Source organism: Oncorhynchus masou, chromosome 29 (genome assembly GCF_036934945.1).
Source record: "Oncorhynchus masou masou isolate Uvic2021 chromosome 29, UVic_Omas_1.1, whole genome shotgun sequence".
NCBI lineage: Eukaryota > Metazoa > Chordata > Actinopteri > Salmoniformes > Salmonidae > Oncorhynchus > Oncorhynchus masou.
Genome location: NC_088240.1, coordinates 95,914,535 through 95,934,116, shown reverse-complemented (window position 1 = coordinate 95,934,116; position 19,582 = coordinate 95,914,535). Strand labels below are relative to the sequence as shown.

Genomic DNA, 19,582 nt, shown 5'->3' with positions numbered 1-19,582 from the left:
CTTGGTGTTGTGTACTATTTTTCAGATACATTGAACATTAGTGTGTATAATATTGGAGAGAGAGGGAAGTATACTACAGTAATGGTGTGTATGGTCTGTTTGGTGGGAGAGAGAGAGAAGTATACTACAGTAATGGTGTGTATGGTCTGTTTGCTGGGTTAGAGAGGGAAGTATACTACAGTAATGGTGTGTATGGTCTGTTTGCTGGGTTAGAGAGGGAAGTATACTACAGTAATGGTGTGTATGGTCTGTTTGCTGGGTTAGAGAGGGAAGTATACTACAGTAATGGTGTGTATGGTCTGCTTGCTGGGTTAGAGAGGGAAGTATAATACAGTAATGGTGTGTATGGTCTGTTTGCTGGGTTAGAGAGGGAAGTATACTACAGTAATGGTGTGTATGGTCTGTTTGCTGGGTTAGAGAGGGAAGTATACTACAGTAATGGTGTGTATGGTCTGTTTACTGGGTTAGAGAGGGAAGTATACTACAGTAATGGTTTGTATGGTCTGTTTGCTGGGTTAGAGAGGGAAGTATACTACAGTAATGGTGTGTATGGTCTGTTTGCTGGGAGAGAGGGAAGTATACTACAGTAATGGTTTGATTGTGGTAAACAAACTGGTTATCTAAAAAAATAACTCCTTGAAAATATTCCAGCTGCATTCAGATCCATCAACGGATAGATGAGAGAGTCCTTGTGTAAATGTTGTGCAGAGGAGTGGCTCGTAGGGCTTTGGTCAAAAGTAGTGCACTATATAGGGAATAGGGTACCGATAGGGCTCTGGTCAAAAGTAGTGCACTATATAGGGAATAGGGTACCCATAGGGCTCTGGTCAAAAGTAGTGCACTATATAGGGAATAGGGTACCCATAGGGCTCTGGTCAAAAGTAGTGCACTATATAGGGACTAGGGTACCCATAGGGCTCTGGTCAAAAGTAGTGCACTATATAGGAATAGGGTCCCTATGGGCTCTGGTCAAAAGTAGTGCACTTTAGGGAATAGGGTCCCTATAGGGCTCTGGTCAAAAGTAGTGCACTATATAGGGAATAGTAAGGGCTCTGGTCAAAAGTGTGCACTATATGGAATAGGGTTATAGGGCTCTGGTCAAAAGTAGTGCAGTATATAGGGAATAGGGTCCCTATAGGGCTCTGGTCAAAAGTAGTGCACTATATAGGGAATAGGGTCCCTATAGGGCTCTGGTCAAAAGTAGTGCACTATATAGGGAATAGGGTCCCTATAGGGCTCTGGTCAAAAGTAGTGCACTATATAGGGAATAGGGTCCCCATAGGGCTCTGGTCAAAAGTAGTGCACTACATAGGGAATAGGGTCCCCATAGGGCTCTGGTCAAAAGTAGTGCACTATATAGGGAATAGGGTACCCATAGGGCTCTGGTCAATAGTAGTGCACTATATAGGGAATAGAGTCTTCATAGGGCTCTGGTCAAAAGTAGTGCACTATATAGGGAATAGGGTCCCCATAGGGCTCTGGTCAAAAGTAGTGCAGTATATAGGGAATAGGGTCCCTATAGGGCTCTGGTCAAAAGTAGTGCACTATATAGGGAATAGGGTCCCTATAGGGCTCTGGTCAAAAGTAGTGCACTATATAGGGAATAGGGTACCCATAGGGCTCTGGTCAAAAGTAGTGCACTATATAGGGAATAGGGTCCCTATAGGGCTCTGGTCAAAAGTAGTGCAGTATATAGGGAATAGGGTCCCTATAGGGCTCTGGTCAAAAGTAGTGCACTATATAGGGAATAGGGTCCCTATAGGGCTCTGGTCAAAAGTAGTGCACTATATAGGGAATAGGGTCCCTATAGGGCTCTGGTCAAAAGTAGTGCACTATATAGGGAATAGGGTCCCCATAGGGCTCTGGTCAAAAGTAGTGCACTACATAGGGAATAGGGTCCCCATAGGGCTCTGGTCAAAAGTAGTGCACTATATAGGGAATAGGGTACCCATAGGGCTCTGGTCAATAGTAGTGCACTATATAGGGAATAGAGTCTTCATAGGGCTCTGGTCAAAAGTAGTGCACTATATAGGGAATAGGGTCCCCATAGGGCTCTGGTCAAAAGTAGTGCAGTATATAGGGAATAGGGTCCCTATAGGGCTCTGGTCAAAAGTAGTGCACTATATAGGGAATAGGGTCCCATAGGGCTCTGGTCAAAAGTAGTGCACTATATAGGGAATAGGGTCCCATCTGGGACGTAGGTGAAATGAAGTGAACGCAGCTTGTGCTCCAGTTGAGAGTTTAGGTCACCATAGAAACCCATCCATTCATCCAGGAGTGGTTGGGTGGGTGGAATATCTCAATCAGCGTCCACCTGACAGAACAAACATGGTTTAGTCATCAACATCTGGTGCGTTTCCCGACATCGCTTGTATTCAGAAAGGAAACAACAAACTGCTACGGTACAAAACAGATACATTCACTTTGTTTTCTGTTTCGTGGCAGGATCTCTGAGTCTGATATGACCTCGATACATGTTGGGGGACTTCCTGGAAGCAGATGATAAAACCATGCGCTGATCTAATCGGATAAAAAAAAATCAAATTTAAAAAAAAACACTTGACAGGAAGTTCTTTGGATGTTGGAGAAAAACTCAATGTTGTGTCAGATGCTGTCTTTATGTTACTGACAAAACGCTCAGAATGCATATAGAATCTCAAGGCCATCAGAATGTTATACAGCCGTCACTAACACAGAGAGGCTGCTGCCTGCATACAGACTCATTGGCCACTTTAATAAATGGATCACGAGTCACTTTAATAATGTTTACATATCTTGCACTACTCATCTCATATGTATATATTGTATTTTATACCATCTATTGCATCTTGCCTTTCCTGCTCGATCATTGCTCATCCATATATTTATATTTATATATTCTTATTCCATTCCTTTACTTAGATGTGTGTGTATTAGGTAGTTGTTGTGGAATTGTTAGATTACTTATTAGATATAACTGCACTGTCGGAAGTAGCAGCACAAGCATTTCACTACACTTGCAATATCTGCTAACCATGTATATGTGACCAATACATTTTGATTTGATTTGAATGGTTTAGTTTAGTTGATTCGGAGCAACGTGAGCCGCTGTACATGCAGAAGCTGCCCTTCCTGTGGTCCACAAATAGAACTGAACAGAAATACAAAAAAAGTTCACACTTTTTTAGCTGAGCTCTGAAACTAAAATGTGTGATAAATATCAACATAGTTAGAAGAGGACCAGCTACCCCCTAGAGGAGGACCAGCTACCCCCTAGAGGAGGACCAGCTACCCCCCTAGAGGAGGACCAGCTACCCCCTAGAGGAGGACCAGCTACCTCCCTAGAGGAGAACCAGCTACCTCCCTAGAGGAGGACCAGCTACCTCCCTAGAGGAGGACCAGCTATCTCCCTAGTGGAGGACCAGCTACCTCCCTAGATGAGGACCAGCTACCTCCCTAGAGGAGGACCAGCTACCTCCCTAGAGGAGGACCAGCTACCTCCCTAGATGAGGACCAGCTACCCCCCTAGAGGAGGAGGACCAGCTAGCTAGAGGAGGACCTCCCTAGAGGAGAACCAGCTACCTCCCTAGAGGAGGACCAGCTACCTCCCTAGAGGAGGACCAGCTACCTCCCTAGAGGAGGACCAGCTACCTCCCTAGATGAGGACCAGCTACCTCCCTAGAGGAGGACCAGCTACCTCCCTAGAGGAGGACCAGCTACCTCATATAGGAGGATCAGCTACCCCCCTAGAGGAGGACCAGCCAACCCTACTCTCTGTCTCAGTCTATACGGACAAGCCTGCTATCTGTCTCAGTCGAGACGGACAAGCCTACTCTCTGTCTCAGTCTAGACGGACAAGCTAACTGCTTCTGGTTTCCATGAATAGGTCTACATCGCCTGCTCTTTGGCGTGGACGGTCTAATAGACGACTGGTTTAGTTTGACCTGTGTAATCCATGTTGTATACACAGAAAAGTCACATTATGTAGCCTAAACGTTTAGTGTAATATGAGACATGTTCTAAATGGGATCCTTGGGATGTCCCAACTCTGACGTCACCCCGTTGAAGTTGATATTTAAAATGTTTAAGGTTAAGGGTTATTAAGGTGTTGATGTAGTTCTGTCCTTGAGCTGTTGTCTAATAATGTTCTGTATGATGTCATGTTTCATGTTCTGTGTTGGACCCCAGGAAGAGTAGCTGCTGCTTTCTCAACAGCTAATGGGGATCCTAATAACATACCAAATACCAAAGGTTATGGTTAAGGTTAGGTAAGGGTAGAATAGGATATGGGGGGTTAGGGTTTATGGTATGTATGTCCCAAGGATCCCAACTTGCACTTGTGACGAGTCCATTTTCAAAGTCTAGGGAGCCATCTGTTGGTGAAGGGAGACAAGCACTAGTTTTATGTGTCTGAAATGAGCCCGTCCAGACAAACCATTAGTCTTGGGGGAAACCTCATACCTTGCAAAATGTTTGTCCTGATTTTTACCCCAATGCCTACACATGTGTACTCTTTGTCCCACTTTTATACTGTTTTTCAAATACAGGTGAAATTGTGTTTCCATTAACCACCTCATGGGCTAATAATGTCTTGGCCACTAGATGTCGCTAGACCCCTTCAAATCTGAACAATGAGCCTTTGCTCAGGACCACACGTTTGTTAATGTTGTTGCCCCCCTCCACTACAAAATAAATAGTATTTGTCACATGGGACAGAATACAACCCAATGATGCCGAGTTAAACAAAATAATATTAACACAACGATAAAGACAAATAAAATACACAAGAGTGAAGCGAAATTTGTTCTTAACCTACTTGCCTAGTTAAATAAAGGTAAAATAAAAAAAAAATATGCCTTTATTTATCCTATGGCTCTGACTTGGTGTACAGGGTGAACACTGTAAGAATGGCCCCTGTTCTGAATTCTGTCGCGGTACATTTCAAAAGTGTTGAACAAATAGTTATATTGACTACATCCATCCTGGCTCACTCATTAATAAGGTCTTAATCGAAATTACAGATGGCCTCTGATCCGCTCGTTGTCCCCTTATGCCATAGTTTGTACATGTCAATTGTCAGTAGAAACCACATTTGTTTAAGCAAATCAGCCATATTAGCTATGTTATTATTTCCTTCAGGAATGTAGTGAAGTAAAAGTAAAAGTCATAAAAAAATATAAATAGTAAAGTAAAGTACAGATACTCAAAAAAACGACTTAAGTAGTACTTTAAATTATTTTTTTACTTAAGTACTTTACACCATTGTATGTCACCGTTATAGTGCAATTAATGTATTGTGTAGTGTTGTGTAGTGGCTTTGCTGGCATAAATAAAATAAAAATTAAATTGTTTGCCTCACCAATATTTACATGCTAAAATCGCCACTGCTGTGAACTCGGGGGGGGGGGAAAAAACGAGCTCCGAGTGTCAAACATCAATTTGAACGGTCATCCAACTAGGAATTCCATCTCCCGAACTCGGGCCTGAAACTCAATGACGTCATGATTTGACCTCGTATTTTTCCGAGTTCACAGTTGTTTTGAGCGCGGCAGTAGTGTACAGTATGTGAATGTGTAGGTTTTGCGTGAGAGTGTAGTTAGTGTGTGTGAGTGTGAGTATAGGGTTTTTGTAGATTTCCATGAACAATTTTGTTGCTAAACCGGAAATAATATTCTCTACCGTTTTAAATAGCAGTTATGATGAGTTGAGAAAGATAGAAATCAGTCAGTAGTTCCTTTTATAAACTATCTCGAGCAAAAAGCCAAGAAGCCAACACACGCGTCAAAGCCAGGAGGGGGGTGAAATTTCGCTTTTCGGGTATGCGCCCTGTACCTTTACGAAGGTAGTATATTCCTCGCGTCCTCTCTGCGCTCCCGTCGTCTCCTTCTCAAAACCCATTGGATGAGAAAATCAGAGGTCCCGCCCCTCTTACCTTCTCCTCCAATGGGCTTTGAGAAGGAGACGAGGAGAGAGCAGAGAGGACGCGAGGAGTATGTTTGAATTGAGATCTTCACATCGTCTCCAGACTCTACCAGCTGAAATTGCATTGTAATACATTGAGCTTCTGAGACGGAGCTGTTGTTGGAATGTGATTGAGTAGATCATTTTGTTGTTTACGTTGAATATCCAGAGACTATCGGATCTATATCTATACATGTTGTATTAAATACGTTTCGGGAATTGTGTCATTTGGAGAATCATGGACCGGGAGTGGAGAAGCGATTGGGTTTTAAATCTCGTCAGCGACGATTCTTCTCTCAGTCTCACCTCTTGTCCGAGAGCTTTTGACTGAGCCGATCCAGCTATATAGGCTGGAGCGGGTTTTGATTAGTTTCTGCATCAAGTCAAGCCGTTTTCCACTCGTTGGGTGAATAGTTAACTAAAGCGAAATTATTTGTATTCAAATAGCCGAGGATTTGTATTCAAAGAGCCCGAGGTTTCTTTCAACTGTTAAGTTCAGGAGCTGTCCAGCTTGACCGTCAGACTGACCAGTTACTCAGTTGTCCAGACAAATGGAGTCTGTTATTGAGAAGGAATGCAGTGCACTGGGGGGACTATTCCAGAGTGTGATTGGCGACATGAAAGTAAGTCAAACCTCCGCCGTTCTGAATCATTGTGTTTATAACAGTGTACATTAGATAGATAGCTAATAGCTACTTATCTAACTCCATATTAACTCATTCAGTAACCTGTGCTGTAGGAATGGCCACTAAGGTTAGCTAATAGCTAAGTAGATAATGTTAACTGGCTGTCTGCTATTTTTTGACACTTGTTTCAGATAATGACAAGGCATGCATCATCATCGTGTCATGGCTAGTTGCTTGCTTTCTCTTCAGGCCGAACTGAGAGCTATGAAGCCAGATGACTGAAGTTTATGGAGGCAAACAAAAATACTAGAATGGAGTTATACAGGGATGAGGCTTGGGTGTTTTCTTCCAATGTCAAATGCACTGTTATGCTATAAAATCTATATTTTCACCTCTGAATCTATTGTTGCTGTGGGTATCTAGGTTATTGTTCAGCAGGAGGTCTCTGCCTTCAAGGCTCTTGAAATATTAATCGGCTACTGATGCTAAGGAGCTGTGTGTGTTTGTATGGGTGTGTGTATCGCTCTCTCTTTCTCTCTCTTTCTCTCCTCTCCTCTCTCTTTCTCTCTCTCTCTCTCTCTCTATCTCTCTCTTTCTCTATCTCTCTCTCTCTCTTTCTCTTCTCTCTCTTTCTCTATCTCTCTTTCTCTCCTCTCTCTTTCTCTCTTTCTCTCCTCTCTCTTTCTATCTTTCTATCTCTCTCTCTTTCTATCTCTCTCTCTTTCTATCTCTCTCTCTTTCTCTCCTCTCTCTTTCTATATCTCTATCTCTCTTTCTCTCCTCTCTTTCTCTCCTCTCCTCTCTCTTTCTCTATCTCTCTCTTTCTCTATCTCTCTCTTTCTCTATCTCTCTCTCTTTCTCTCCTCTCTCTTTCTATCTCTCTCTTTCTCTCCTCTCTCTTTCTCTCCTCTCTCTTTCTATCTCTCTCTTTCTCTCCTCTCTCTTTCTCTCCTCTCTCTTTCTCTCCTCTCTCTTTCTATCTCTCTCTTTCTCTCCTCTCTCTTTCTATCTCTCTCTCTTTCTATCTCTCTCTCTTTCTATCTCTCTCTCTTTCTATATCTCTATCTCTCTTTCTCTCCTCTCTCTTTCTCTCCTCTCTTTCTCTCTCTCTCTCTCTGTCACTCTCACTCTCACACTCTCTCTGTCTCCTGTGTTATGGCGGTATAGTGTTACACAGGGTGACATTCCTAAGGTCACTAAAGCTCCAAATCATTTTCAGACACACATCCTTACTTATCTTCTCCTCAGCCTCCCGGATGGCAGCATCGTCTGACTACTACACTACTCAACTCCAATCACATGTTATTGGTCACATACACGTGTTGAGCAGATGTTATTGCGGGTGCAGCGAAATGTAGCGAAATGCTTGAGCTTCGAGCTCCGACCGTGCAGTAGTATCTAACAGTTTCACAACATATACCCAAAATACAGGTACATCTAAGTAAGGAATGGATTAAGGATATCTATACACATATGTCAGAGCAGCATAGGACTAAGATACAGTGACATAGTATAGAATACAGTATGTACATATGAGATGAGTAATACATAGACTAAGATACATTGACATAGTATAGAATACAGTATGTACATATGAGATGAGTAGGGTAGCCTAGTGGTAAGATACAGTGACATAGTATAGAATACCGGAAGTATATACATATGAGATGAGTAAACCCCGAGCTGACAAGGTACAAATCTGTCATTCTGCCCCTGAACAGGCAGTTAACCCACTGTTCCCAGGCCGTCATTGAAAATAAGAATGTGTTCTTAACTGACTTGCCTGGTTAAATAAAGGTGAAAAAAAATAATAAAAAAAATACATAGACTAAGATACAGTGACATAGTATAGAATACAGTATGTACATATGAGATGGGTGATATAATATTTACACACAATTCAAGTGACTAAGATACCGTAGAATAGTTTAGAGTACAGTTTATACATATTAGATGAGTATTGCAAGATACAGAGACATTATTAATGTGTCTCGTGTTTCATTTCCTTATAGTGGCCAGTGATTCCTAATCTATGTCTATAGGCAGCCGCCTCTGATGTGCTGGAGATTACTGTTTAGCAGTCTGATGACCTTGAGATAGAAGCTGTTTTTCAGTCACTCGGTCCCTGCTATGATGCACCTGTACTGACCTCGCCTTCTGGATTATAGCGGGGCGAACAGGCAGTGGTTTGGGTGATTGTTGTCCTTGATGATATTTTTGGCCTTCCTGTGGCATCGGGTGGTGTAGGTGTCCAGGAGTGCAGAAAGTTTACCCCCAGTAATGCGTTGGGCAGACCGCACCACCCTCTGGAGTGCTTTGCGGTTGTGGGAGGTGCAGTTGCCGTACCTGGCGGTGATACAGCTCGACAGGATGCTCTCAATTGTGCATCTGTAAACGTTTGTGAGGGTTTTAGGTGTTAAGCCAACTTTCTTCAGCCTCCTGAGGTTGAAAAGGTTCTGTTGAGGGCCTCCAGGGTGGCGCAGTGGTAGCAGTAGCTGTGCCACCAGAGACTCTGGGTTCGCGCCCAGGCTCTGTCGCAACCGACCGCGACCGGGAGGTCCGTGGGGCGACGCACAAGTGGCCTAGCGTCGTCCGGGTTAGGGAGGGTTTGGCCGGTAGGGAAATCCTTGTCTCATCACGCACCAGCGACTCCTGTGGCGGGCTGGGCGCAGTGCACTCTAACCAGGCTGCCAGGTGCACGGTGTTTCCTCCGACACATTGGTGCGGCTGGCTTCTGGGTTGGATGCGCGCTGTGTTAAGAAGCAGTGCGGCTCGGTTGGGTTGTGTATCGGAGGACACATGGAAAAAAAGAAAGGTGCTGTTGCGCCTACTTCACCACGCTGTCTGTGTGGGTCGACCATTTCAGTTGGTCAGTGATGTGTACACCGAAGTTTTCCACCACCTTTTCCACTGCGGTCCCACTGATGTGGATAGAGGGGGTGCTCCCTCTGCTGTTTCCTGAAGTCCACGATCATCTCCATAGTTTTGTTGACGTTGATTGAGAGGACATTTTCCTGACACCACACTCCCAGAGCCCTCACCTCCTTCCTCTAGGCTGTCTCGTTGTTGGTAATCAAGCCCACTACTGTTGTGTTGTCTGCAAACTTGATGATTGAGTTGGAGGCGTGCTTGGCCACGCAGTCATAGGTGAACTGGGAGTACAGGAGAAGGCTGAGCATGCACCCTTGTGGGGCCTCAGTGTTGAGGATCAGCAGAGTGGAGGTGATGTTTTCTACCTTCACCACCTGGGGGCGGCCCGTCAGGAAGTCCAGGACCCAGTTGCACTGGGCAGGGTTCAGACCCAGGACCTCGAGCTTGATGATGAACTTGGAGGATACTATGGTGTTGAATGCTGAGCTGTGGTCAATGAACAGCATTCTTACATAGGTATTCCTCTTGTCCAGATGGGTTAGGGCAGTGTGCAGTGTGGTGGCTATTGCATCGTCTGTGGACCTATTAGGGTGGTAAGCAAATTGAAGTGTGTGTATCTAGGGTGACAGGTAAGGTGGAGGTGATATGATCCTTGACTAGTCTCTCAAAGCACTTCATGATGACAGAGGTGAGTGCTATGTGGCGATAGTCATTTAGTTGAATTACCTTTGCTTTCTTAGGTACAGGGGCAATGGTGGCCATCTTGAAGCATGTGGGGACAACAGACTGGGAGAGATTGACTATATCTGTGAAACACACCAGCCAGCTGGTCTGCGCATGCCCTGAGGACGTGGATCGGGATGCCGTCTGGGCTGGCAGCCTTGCGAGGGTTAACACGCTTAAATGTCTTACTCACGTCGGACACGGAGAAGGAGGTGGGGGGGGTGCAGTACTTGATAGCGGGCCGCGTCGGTGGCACTGTATTATCCTCAAAGCGAGGGAAGAAGGTGTTCAGGATGTCCGGGTGGCAAGACGTCGGTGTCCACGACGTGGCTGGTTTTCCTTTTATAATCCGTGACTGTCTGTAGACACTGCCGCATACGTCTCGTGTCTGAGCCGTTGAACTGGGACTCATCTTTGTCTCTATAGCGACGTTTAGTCTGCTTGACTGCTTTGCAGAGGGAATAACTCCACTATGTGTATTCTTCCATATTCCCAGTCTTCTTGCCCTGGTTAAATGCAGTGGTTCAGGCTTTCAGTTCTGCGCGAATGCTCCCATCTCTCCATGGTTTCTGGCTGGGGTAGGTTTTAATAGTCACAGTGGGTACAACATCTCTTATGCACTTCCTGATAAACTCGTTCACCGTATCGGTATATGTGTCGATAATATTTTCTGAAGCTACTCTGAACACATCCCGGTCCGCGTGATCAAAACAATCTTGAAACGTTGATTCCAATTTATCAGTCCAGCGTTGAATAGTCCTCAAGACAGGTGCTTCCTGTTTGAGTTTCTGCGGGGGAGGGTCCTCCATTACTGTGTGTTCATTACTGTGTGTTCATTACCGTGTGTTCATTACTGTGTGTTCATTACTGTGTGTTCATTACTGTGTGTTCATTACTGTGTGTTCATTACTGTGTGTTCATTACTGTGTGTTCACTACCGTGTGTTCATTACAGTGTGTTCACAAAATATAGTCAATATAAAGTCTAATAGGTTAGTCCATCGTCACTTTGATGAGCTGGTCTGGCTTGGAAAATAGCTTCTTTTTTTTTTTACCTCAATGGGACGACCAAGGTTTTTAAAAAAGTGTTTTTTTTTCTGTGTGTGTGTTTTGTTATCATGTTGTTTTGTGTTTCTGACAGATGTTGTGCTCAGGGGAAACAAGATGTTCTGATATTCCTGTACTTTGTGTTTGTTTCCACAGAACAGCTACCCCATCTGGGAAGACTTTATCAGCAAGGCTGGGAAACTACAATCTCAACTCAGGTGAGTCATTATTACCACAGGTAGACCCTTAGACCACAGTCAGGACCATCTCATTATTACCACAGGTAGACCCTTAGACCACAGTCAGGACCATCACATTATTACCACAGGTATAGACCCTTAGACCACAGTCAGGACCATCTCATTATTACCACAGGTATAGACCCTTAGACCACAGTCAGGACCATCTCATTAGTACCACAGGTATAGACCCTTAGACCACAGTCAGGACCATCTCATTATTACCACAGGTAGACCCTTAGACCACAGTCAGGACCATCACATTATTACCACAGGTATAGACCCTTAGACCACAGTCAGGACCATCACATTATTACCACAGGTATAGACCAAGGTTAGACCACAGTCAGGACCATCTCATTATTACCACAGGTATAGACCCTTAGACCACAGTCAGGACCATCTCATTTACCACAGGTTACCCTTAGACCACAGTCAGGACCATCTCATTATTTTGGTAGACCCTTAGACCACAGTCAGGACCATCTCATTATTACCACAGGTATAGACCCTTAGACCACAGTCAGGACCATCTCATTGATACCACAGGTAGACCCTTAGACCACAGTCAGGACCATCTCATTATTACCACAGGTATAGACCCTTAGACCACAGTCAGGACCATCTCATTATTACCACAGGTAGACCCTTAGACCACAGTCAGGACCATCTCATTATTACCACAGGTAGACCCTTAGACCACAGTCAGGACCATCTCATTATTACCACAGGTATAGACCCTTAGACCACAGTCAGGACCATCTCATTATTACCACAGGTATAGACCCTTAGACCACAGTCAGGACCCAGTCAGGACCATCTCATTATTACCACAGGTAGACCCTTAGACCACAGTCAGGACCATCTCATTATTACCACAGGTATAGACCCTTAGACCACAGTCAGGACCATCTCATTATTACCACAGGTAGACCCTTAGACCACAGTCAGGACCATCTCATTATTACCACAGGTATAGACCCTTAGACCACAGTCAGGACCATCTCATTATTACCACAGGTATAGACCCTTAGACCACAGTCAGGACCATCTCATTATTACCACAGGTATAGACCCTTAGACCACAGTCAGGACCATCTCATTATTACCACAGGTATAGACCCTTAGACCACAGTCAGGACCATCTCATTATTACCACAGGTATAGACCCTAGACCACAGTCAGGACCATCTCATTATTACCACAGGTATAGACCCTAGACCACAGTCAGGACCATCTCATTATTACCACAGGTATAGACCCTTAGACCACAGTCAGGACCATCTCATTATTACCACAGGTATAGACCCTTAGACCACAGTCAGGACCATCTCATTATTACCACAGGTAGACCCTTAGACCACAGTCAGGACCATCTCATTATTACCACAGGTAGACCCTTAGACCACAGTCAGGACCATCTCATTATTACCACAGGTATAGACCCTTAGACCACAGTCAGGACCATCTCATTATTACCACAGGTATAGACCCTTAGACCACAGTCAGGACCATCTCATTATTACCACAGGTATAGACCCTTAGACCACAGTCAGGACCATCTCATTATTACCACAGGTAGACCCTTAGACCACAGTCAGGACCATCTCATTATTACCACAGGTATAGACCCTTAGACCACAGTCAGGACCATCTCATTATTACCACAGGTAGACCCTTAGACCACAGTCAGGACCATCTCATTATTACCACAGGTAGACCCTTAGACCACAGTCAGGACCATCTCATTATTACCACAGGTAGACCCTTAGACCACAGTCAGGACCATCTCATTAGTACCACAGGTAGACCCTTAGACCACAGTCAGGACCATCTCATTATTACCACAGGTAGACCCTTAGACCACAGTCAGGACCATCTCATTATTACCACAGGTATAGACCCTTAGACCACAGTCAGGACCATCTCATTATTACCACAGGTATAGACCCTTAGACCACAGTCAGGACCATCTCATTATTACCACAGGTAGACCCTTAGACCACAGTCAGGACCATCTCATTATTACCACAGGTATAGACCCTTAGACCACAGTCAGGACCATCTCATTATTACCACAGGTATAGACCCTTAGACCACAGTCAGGACCATCTCATTATTACCACAGGTATAGACCCTTAGACCACAGTCAGGACCATCTCATTATTACCACAGGTATAGACCCTTAGACCACAGTCAGGACCATCTCATTATTACCACAGGTATAGACCCTTAGACCACAGTCAGGACCATCTCATTATTACCACAGGTAGACCCTTAGACCACAGTCAGGACCATCTCATTATTACCACAGGTATAGACCCTTAGACCACAGTCAGGACCATCTCATTATTACCACAGGTAGACCCTTAGACCACAGTCAGGACCATCTCATTATTACCACAGGTAGACCCTTAGACCACAGTCAGGACCATCTCATTATTACCACAGGTATACCCTTAGACCACAGTCAGGACCATCTCATTATTACCACAGGTAGACCCTTAGACCACAGTCAGGACCATCTCATTATTACCACAGGTAGACCCTTAGACCACAGTCAGGACCATCTCATTATTACCACAGGTATACCCTTAGACCACAGTCAGGACCATCTCATTATTACCACAGGTATACCCTTAGACCACAGTCAGGACCATCTCATTATTACCACAGGTATAGACCCTTAGACCACAGTCAGGACCATCTCATTATTACCACAGGTAGACCCTTAGACCACAGTCAGGACCATCTCATTATTACCACAGGTATAGACCCTTAGACCACAGTCAGGACCATCTCATTATTACCACAGGTATAGACCCTTAGACCACAGTCAGGACCATCTCATTATTACCACAGGTATAGACCCTTAGACCACAGTCAGGACCATCTCATTATTACCACAGGTATAGACCCTTAGACCACAGTCAGGACCATCTCATTAGTACCACAGGTCAGACATCTCATTATTACCACAGTCAGGACCATCTCATTATTACCACAGGTAGACCCTTAGACCACAGTCAGGACCATCTCATTATTACCACAGGTAGACCCTTAGACCACAGTCAGGACCATCTCATTAGTACCACAGGTAGACCCTTAGACCACAGTCAGGACCATCTCATTATTACCACAGGTAGACCCTTAGACCACAGTCAGGACCATCTCATTATTACCACAGGTATAGACCCTTAGACCACAGTCAGGACCATCTCATTATTACCACAGGTATAGACCCTTAGACCACAGTCAGGACCATCTCATTATTACCACAGGTAGACCCTTAGACCACAGTCAGGACCATCTCATTATTACCACAGGTAGACCCTTAGACCACAGTCAGGACCATCTCATTATTACCACAGGTAGACCCTTAGACCACAGTCAGGACCATCTCATTATTACCACAGGTATAGACCCTTAGACCACAGTCAGGACCATCTCATTATTACCACAGGTATAGACCCTTAGACCACAGTCAGGACCATCTCATTATTACCACAGGTATAGACCCTTAGACCACAGTCAGGACCATCTCATTATTACCACAGGTAGACCCTTAGACCACAGTCAGGACCATCTCATTATTACCACAGGTAGACCCTTAGACCACAGTCAGGACCATCTCATTATTACCACAGGTATAGACCCTTAGACCACAGTCAGGACCATCTCATTATTACCACAGGTATAGACCCTTAGACCACAGTCAGGACCATCTCATTATTACCACAGGTATAGACCCTTAGACCACAGTCAGGACCATCTCATTATTACCACAGGTAGACCCTTAGACCACAGTCAGGACCATCTCATTATTACCACAGGTAGACCCTTAGACCACAGTCAGGACCATCTCATTATTACCACAGGTAGACCCTTAGACCACAGTCAGGACCATCTCATTATTACCACAGGTAGACCCTTAGACCACAGTCAGGACCATCTCATTATTACCACAGGTAGACCCTTAGACCACAGTCAGGACCATCTCATTATTACCACAGGTATAGACCCTTAGACCACAGTCAGGACCATCTCATTATACCACAGGTAGACCCTTAGACCACAGTCAGGACCATCTCATTATTACCACAGGTAGACCCTTAGACCACAGTCAGGACCATCTCATTATTACCAATCTCCAGACCCTCTACCCACAGTCAGGACCATCTCATTATTACCACAGGTAGACCCTTAGACCACAGTCAGGACCATCTCATTATTACCACAGGTAGACCCTTAGACCACAGTCAGGACCATCTCATTATTACCACAGGTAGACCCTTAGACCACAGTCAGGACCATCTCATTATTACCACAGGTAGACCCTTAGACCACAGTCAGGACCATCTCATTATTACCACAGGTGAGTCTGACCACAGTCAGGACCATCTCATTATTACCACAGGTATAGACCCTTAGACCACAGTCAGGACCATCTCATTATTACCACAGGTATAGACCCTTAGACCACAGTCAGGACCATCTCATTAGTACCACAGGTAGACCCTTGACCACAGTCAGGACCATCTCATTAGGATTACCACAGGTAAACCCTTAGACCACAGTCAGGACCATCTCATTATTACCACAGGTATAGACCCTTAGACCACAGTCAGGACCATCTCATTATTACCACAGGTAGTCTGGGTAGACCACAGTCAGGACCATCTCATTATTACCACATGGATGACCCTTAGACCACAGTCAGGACCATCTCATTATTACCACAGGTATAGACCCTTAGACCACAGTCAGGACCATCTCATTATTACCACAGGTAGACCCTTAGACCACAGTCAGGACCATCTCATTATTACCACAGGTATAGACCCTTAGACCACAGTCAGGACCATCTCATTATTACCACAGGTAGACCCTTAGACCACAGTCAGGACCATCTCATTATTACCACAGGTATAGACCCTTAGACCACAGTCAGGACCATCTCATTTGTACCACAGGTATAGTTAGACCACAGTCAGGACCATCTCATTATTACCACAGGTATAGACCCTTAGACCACAGTCAGGACCATCTCATTAGTACCACAGGTAGACCCTTAGACCACAGTCAGGACCATCTCATTATTACCACAGGTATAAACCTTAGACCACAGTCAGGACCATCTCATTATTACCACAGGAAATGACCACAGTCAGGACCATCTCATTAGTACCACAGGTATAGACCCTTAATAAGTGTCATGCTGTAGGATAAGTCCTAGAAAAGAGCTGTCCAATAAGTGTCCATCGTTATTGGTTCCGCCCCAATCTCCAACATCTACCCACCTATCTGAGATCTGTGTGGAACTGTAGGGCAGCTGTGGTTGGGCTACGGTGTAGTTGCTAATAGTGTAGGTTCTAGGCCTAGTTCTACTCCATGGTTCTCTGTGCTGAGTCTGTGGGTCTGTGAGTCTGTGAGTCTGTGAGTCTGTGGGTCTGTGAGTCTGTGAGTCTGTAAGTCTGTGAGTCTGTGAGTCTGTGAGTCTAAGTGTTGAGGGGTTGCTGAAGGATTGCCTCACCTAGGCCTAAACCCCCTGACCCCCATACCAGACACTAAAGTGCAGGTCTCTGTGATCTTTGCTGTGTCTGGGTGGAACTGGAGGGCAGCTGTGGCTGTAACAGAATGGATATCCTCCCGAGTGGCGCAGAGGTCTAACACGGAACCCAAACCGTCTGCGTGTGTGCGCCACCGTGCGCTACCGTGCGCCATCGTGCATAAATGTATTTTGTCCCCCCACACCAAACGCGATCACGACACGCAGGTTAAAATATCAAAACAAACTCTGAACCAATTATATTCATTTGGAGACAGGTCGAAAAAGCATTAAACATTTATGGCAATTTAGCTAGCTAGCTTGCACTTGCTAGCTAATTTGTCCTATTTAACTAGCTTGCTGTTGCTAGCTAATTTGTCCTGGGATATAAACATTGTCCCATTGCCTGAAATGACTTGTCCCATTGCGAATCACCCAGTCTAGCTACTACCTCTACCCACGCCTCAAGTGATTTCAGTCACCCAGTGGACGGTACCTCGACACATTGGTCTCTGGTGATCTCGGGTTTAGGCGAGCAGTGTGTCACTACCTCTACCCACCTCTCATGGTGATCTCTGTTTGGGTAGAATCACCCAGTCTACTACCTTACCCACCTCTCTGGTGATCTCTGTTGGGTAGAATCACCCAGTCTACTACCTCTACCCACCTCTCTGGTGATCTCTGCTGGGTAGAATCACCCAGTCTAGCTACTACCTCTACCCACCTCTCTGGTGATCTCTGACTGTAAATACCCAGTTTGATACCCACCAAAATTAGGTGATCTCTGAGGTAGAATCAAGTACTACCTCACAAATGCATAAATAAATAAGCAGGATAGATGTCTCTAGAAGGAAAATAAGAAACTGTGTCGGGTCTAGTTCTGCCCCATTGTCCTCTCTGAGTCTGTTCGTTTGAGGGCTGAGATGTCCCACTAAAACACTGGTCAAGCTACTACCTCTACCCACCTCTCTGGTGATCTCTGTTGGGTAGAATCACCCAGTCTAGCTACTACCTCTTACCCACATCTCTGGTAATCTCTGTTGGGTAGAATCACCCAGTCTAGCTACTACCTCTACCCACCTCTCTGGTGATCTATGTTGGGTCGAATCACCCAGTCTAGCTACTACCTCTACCCACCTCTCTGGTGATCTCTGTTGGGTAGAATCACCCAGTCTAGCTACTACCTCTACCCACCTCTCTGGTGATCTCTGCTGGGTAGAATCACCCAGTCTAGCTACTACCTCTACCCACCTCTCTGGTGATCTCTGTTGGGTAGAATTACTACTACCTCTACCCACCTCTCTGGTGATCTCTGCTGGGTAGAATCACCCAGTCTAGCTACTACCTCTACCCACCTCTCTGGTGATCTCTACTGGGTAGAATCACCCAGTCTAGCTACTACCTCTACCCACCTCTCTGGTGATCTCTGCTGGGTAGAATCACCCAGTCTACTACCTCTACCCACCTCTCTGGTGATCTCTGTTGGGTAGAATCACCCAGTCTACTACCTCTACCCACCTCTCTGGTGATCTCTGCTGGGTAGAATCATCCACTCTAGCTACTACCTCTACCCACCTCTCTGGTGATCTCTGCTGGGTAGAATCACCCAGTCTAGCTACTACCTCTACCCACCTCTCTGGTGATCTCTGCTGGGTAGAATCACCCAGTCTACTACCTCTACCCACCTCTCTGGTGATCTCTGCTGGGTAGAATCACCCAAGTCTACTACCTCTACCCACCTCTCTGGTGATCTCTGTTGGGTAGAATCACCCAGTCTAGCTACTACCTCTACCCACCTCTCTGGTGATCTCTGTTGGGTAGAATCACCCAGTCTACTACCTCTACCCACCTCTCTGGTGATCCCTGCTGGGTAGAATCACCCAGTCTACTACCTCTACCCACCTCTCTGGTGATCTCTGTTGGGTAGAATCACCCAGTCTACTACCTCTACCCACCTCTCTGGTGATCTCTGTTGGGTAGAATCACCCAGTCTACTACCTCTACCCACCTCTCTGGTGATCTCTGTTGGGTAGAATCACCCAGTCTACTACCTCTACCCACCTCTCTGGTGATCTCTGTTGGGTAGAATCACCCAGTCTACTACCTCTACCCACCTCTCTGGTGATCTCTGCTGGGTAGAATCACCCAGTCTAGCTACTACCTCTACCCACCTCTCTGGTGATCTCTGTTGGGTAGAATCACCCAGTCTACTACCTCTACCCACCTCTCTGGTGATCTCTGTTGGGTAGAATCACCCAGTCTACTACCTCTACCCACCTCTCTGGTGATCTCTGTTGGGTACAATCACCCAGTCTAGCTACTACCTCTACCCACCTCTCTGGTGATCTCTGTTGGGTAGAATCAACCAGTCTAGCTACTACCTCTACCCACCTCTCTGGTGATCTCTGTTGGGTAGAATCACCCAGTCTAGCTACTACCTCTACCCACCTCTCTGGTGATCTCTGCTGGGTAGAATCAACCAGTCTACTACCTCTACCCACCTCTCTGGTGATCTCTGTTGGGTAGAATCACCCAGTCTACTACCTCTACCCACCTCTCTGGTGATCTCTGTTGGGTAGAATCACCCAG

General features: G+C 45.4%; 1 protein-coding gene across 3 annotated transcripts in view; it reads left to right on the top strand.

Annotated features, from left to right (window-relative positions):
• The first annotated feature begins 5,944 nt into the window (after positions 1-5,944).
• The window catches only part of LOC135521018 (protein MTSS 1-like), a 176,133-nt gene continuing 162,495 nt past the window's right edge, over positions 5,945-19,582 (top strand). The window contains exons 1-2 of one of the 3 annotated variants that reach the window (XM_064946921.1): positions 5,945-6,563; positions 11,363-11,424. In XM_064946921.1, the coding sequence (XP_064802993.1) occupies positions 6,492-6,563; positions 11,363-11,424 (134 nt within the window). In that variant the 5' untranslated portion in view covers positions 5,945-6,491. The remainder of the gene's footprint in view (positions 6,564-11,362; positions 11,425-19,582) is intronic. The other 2 variants (XM_064946920.1, XM_064946922.1) reach the window with 2 other exon arrangements.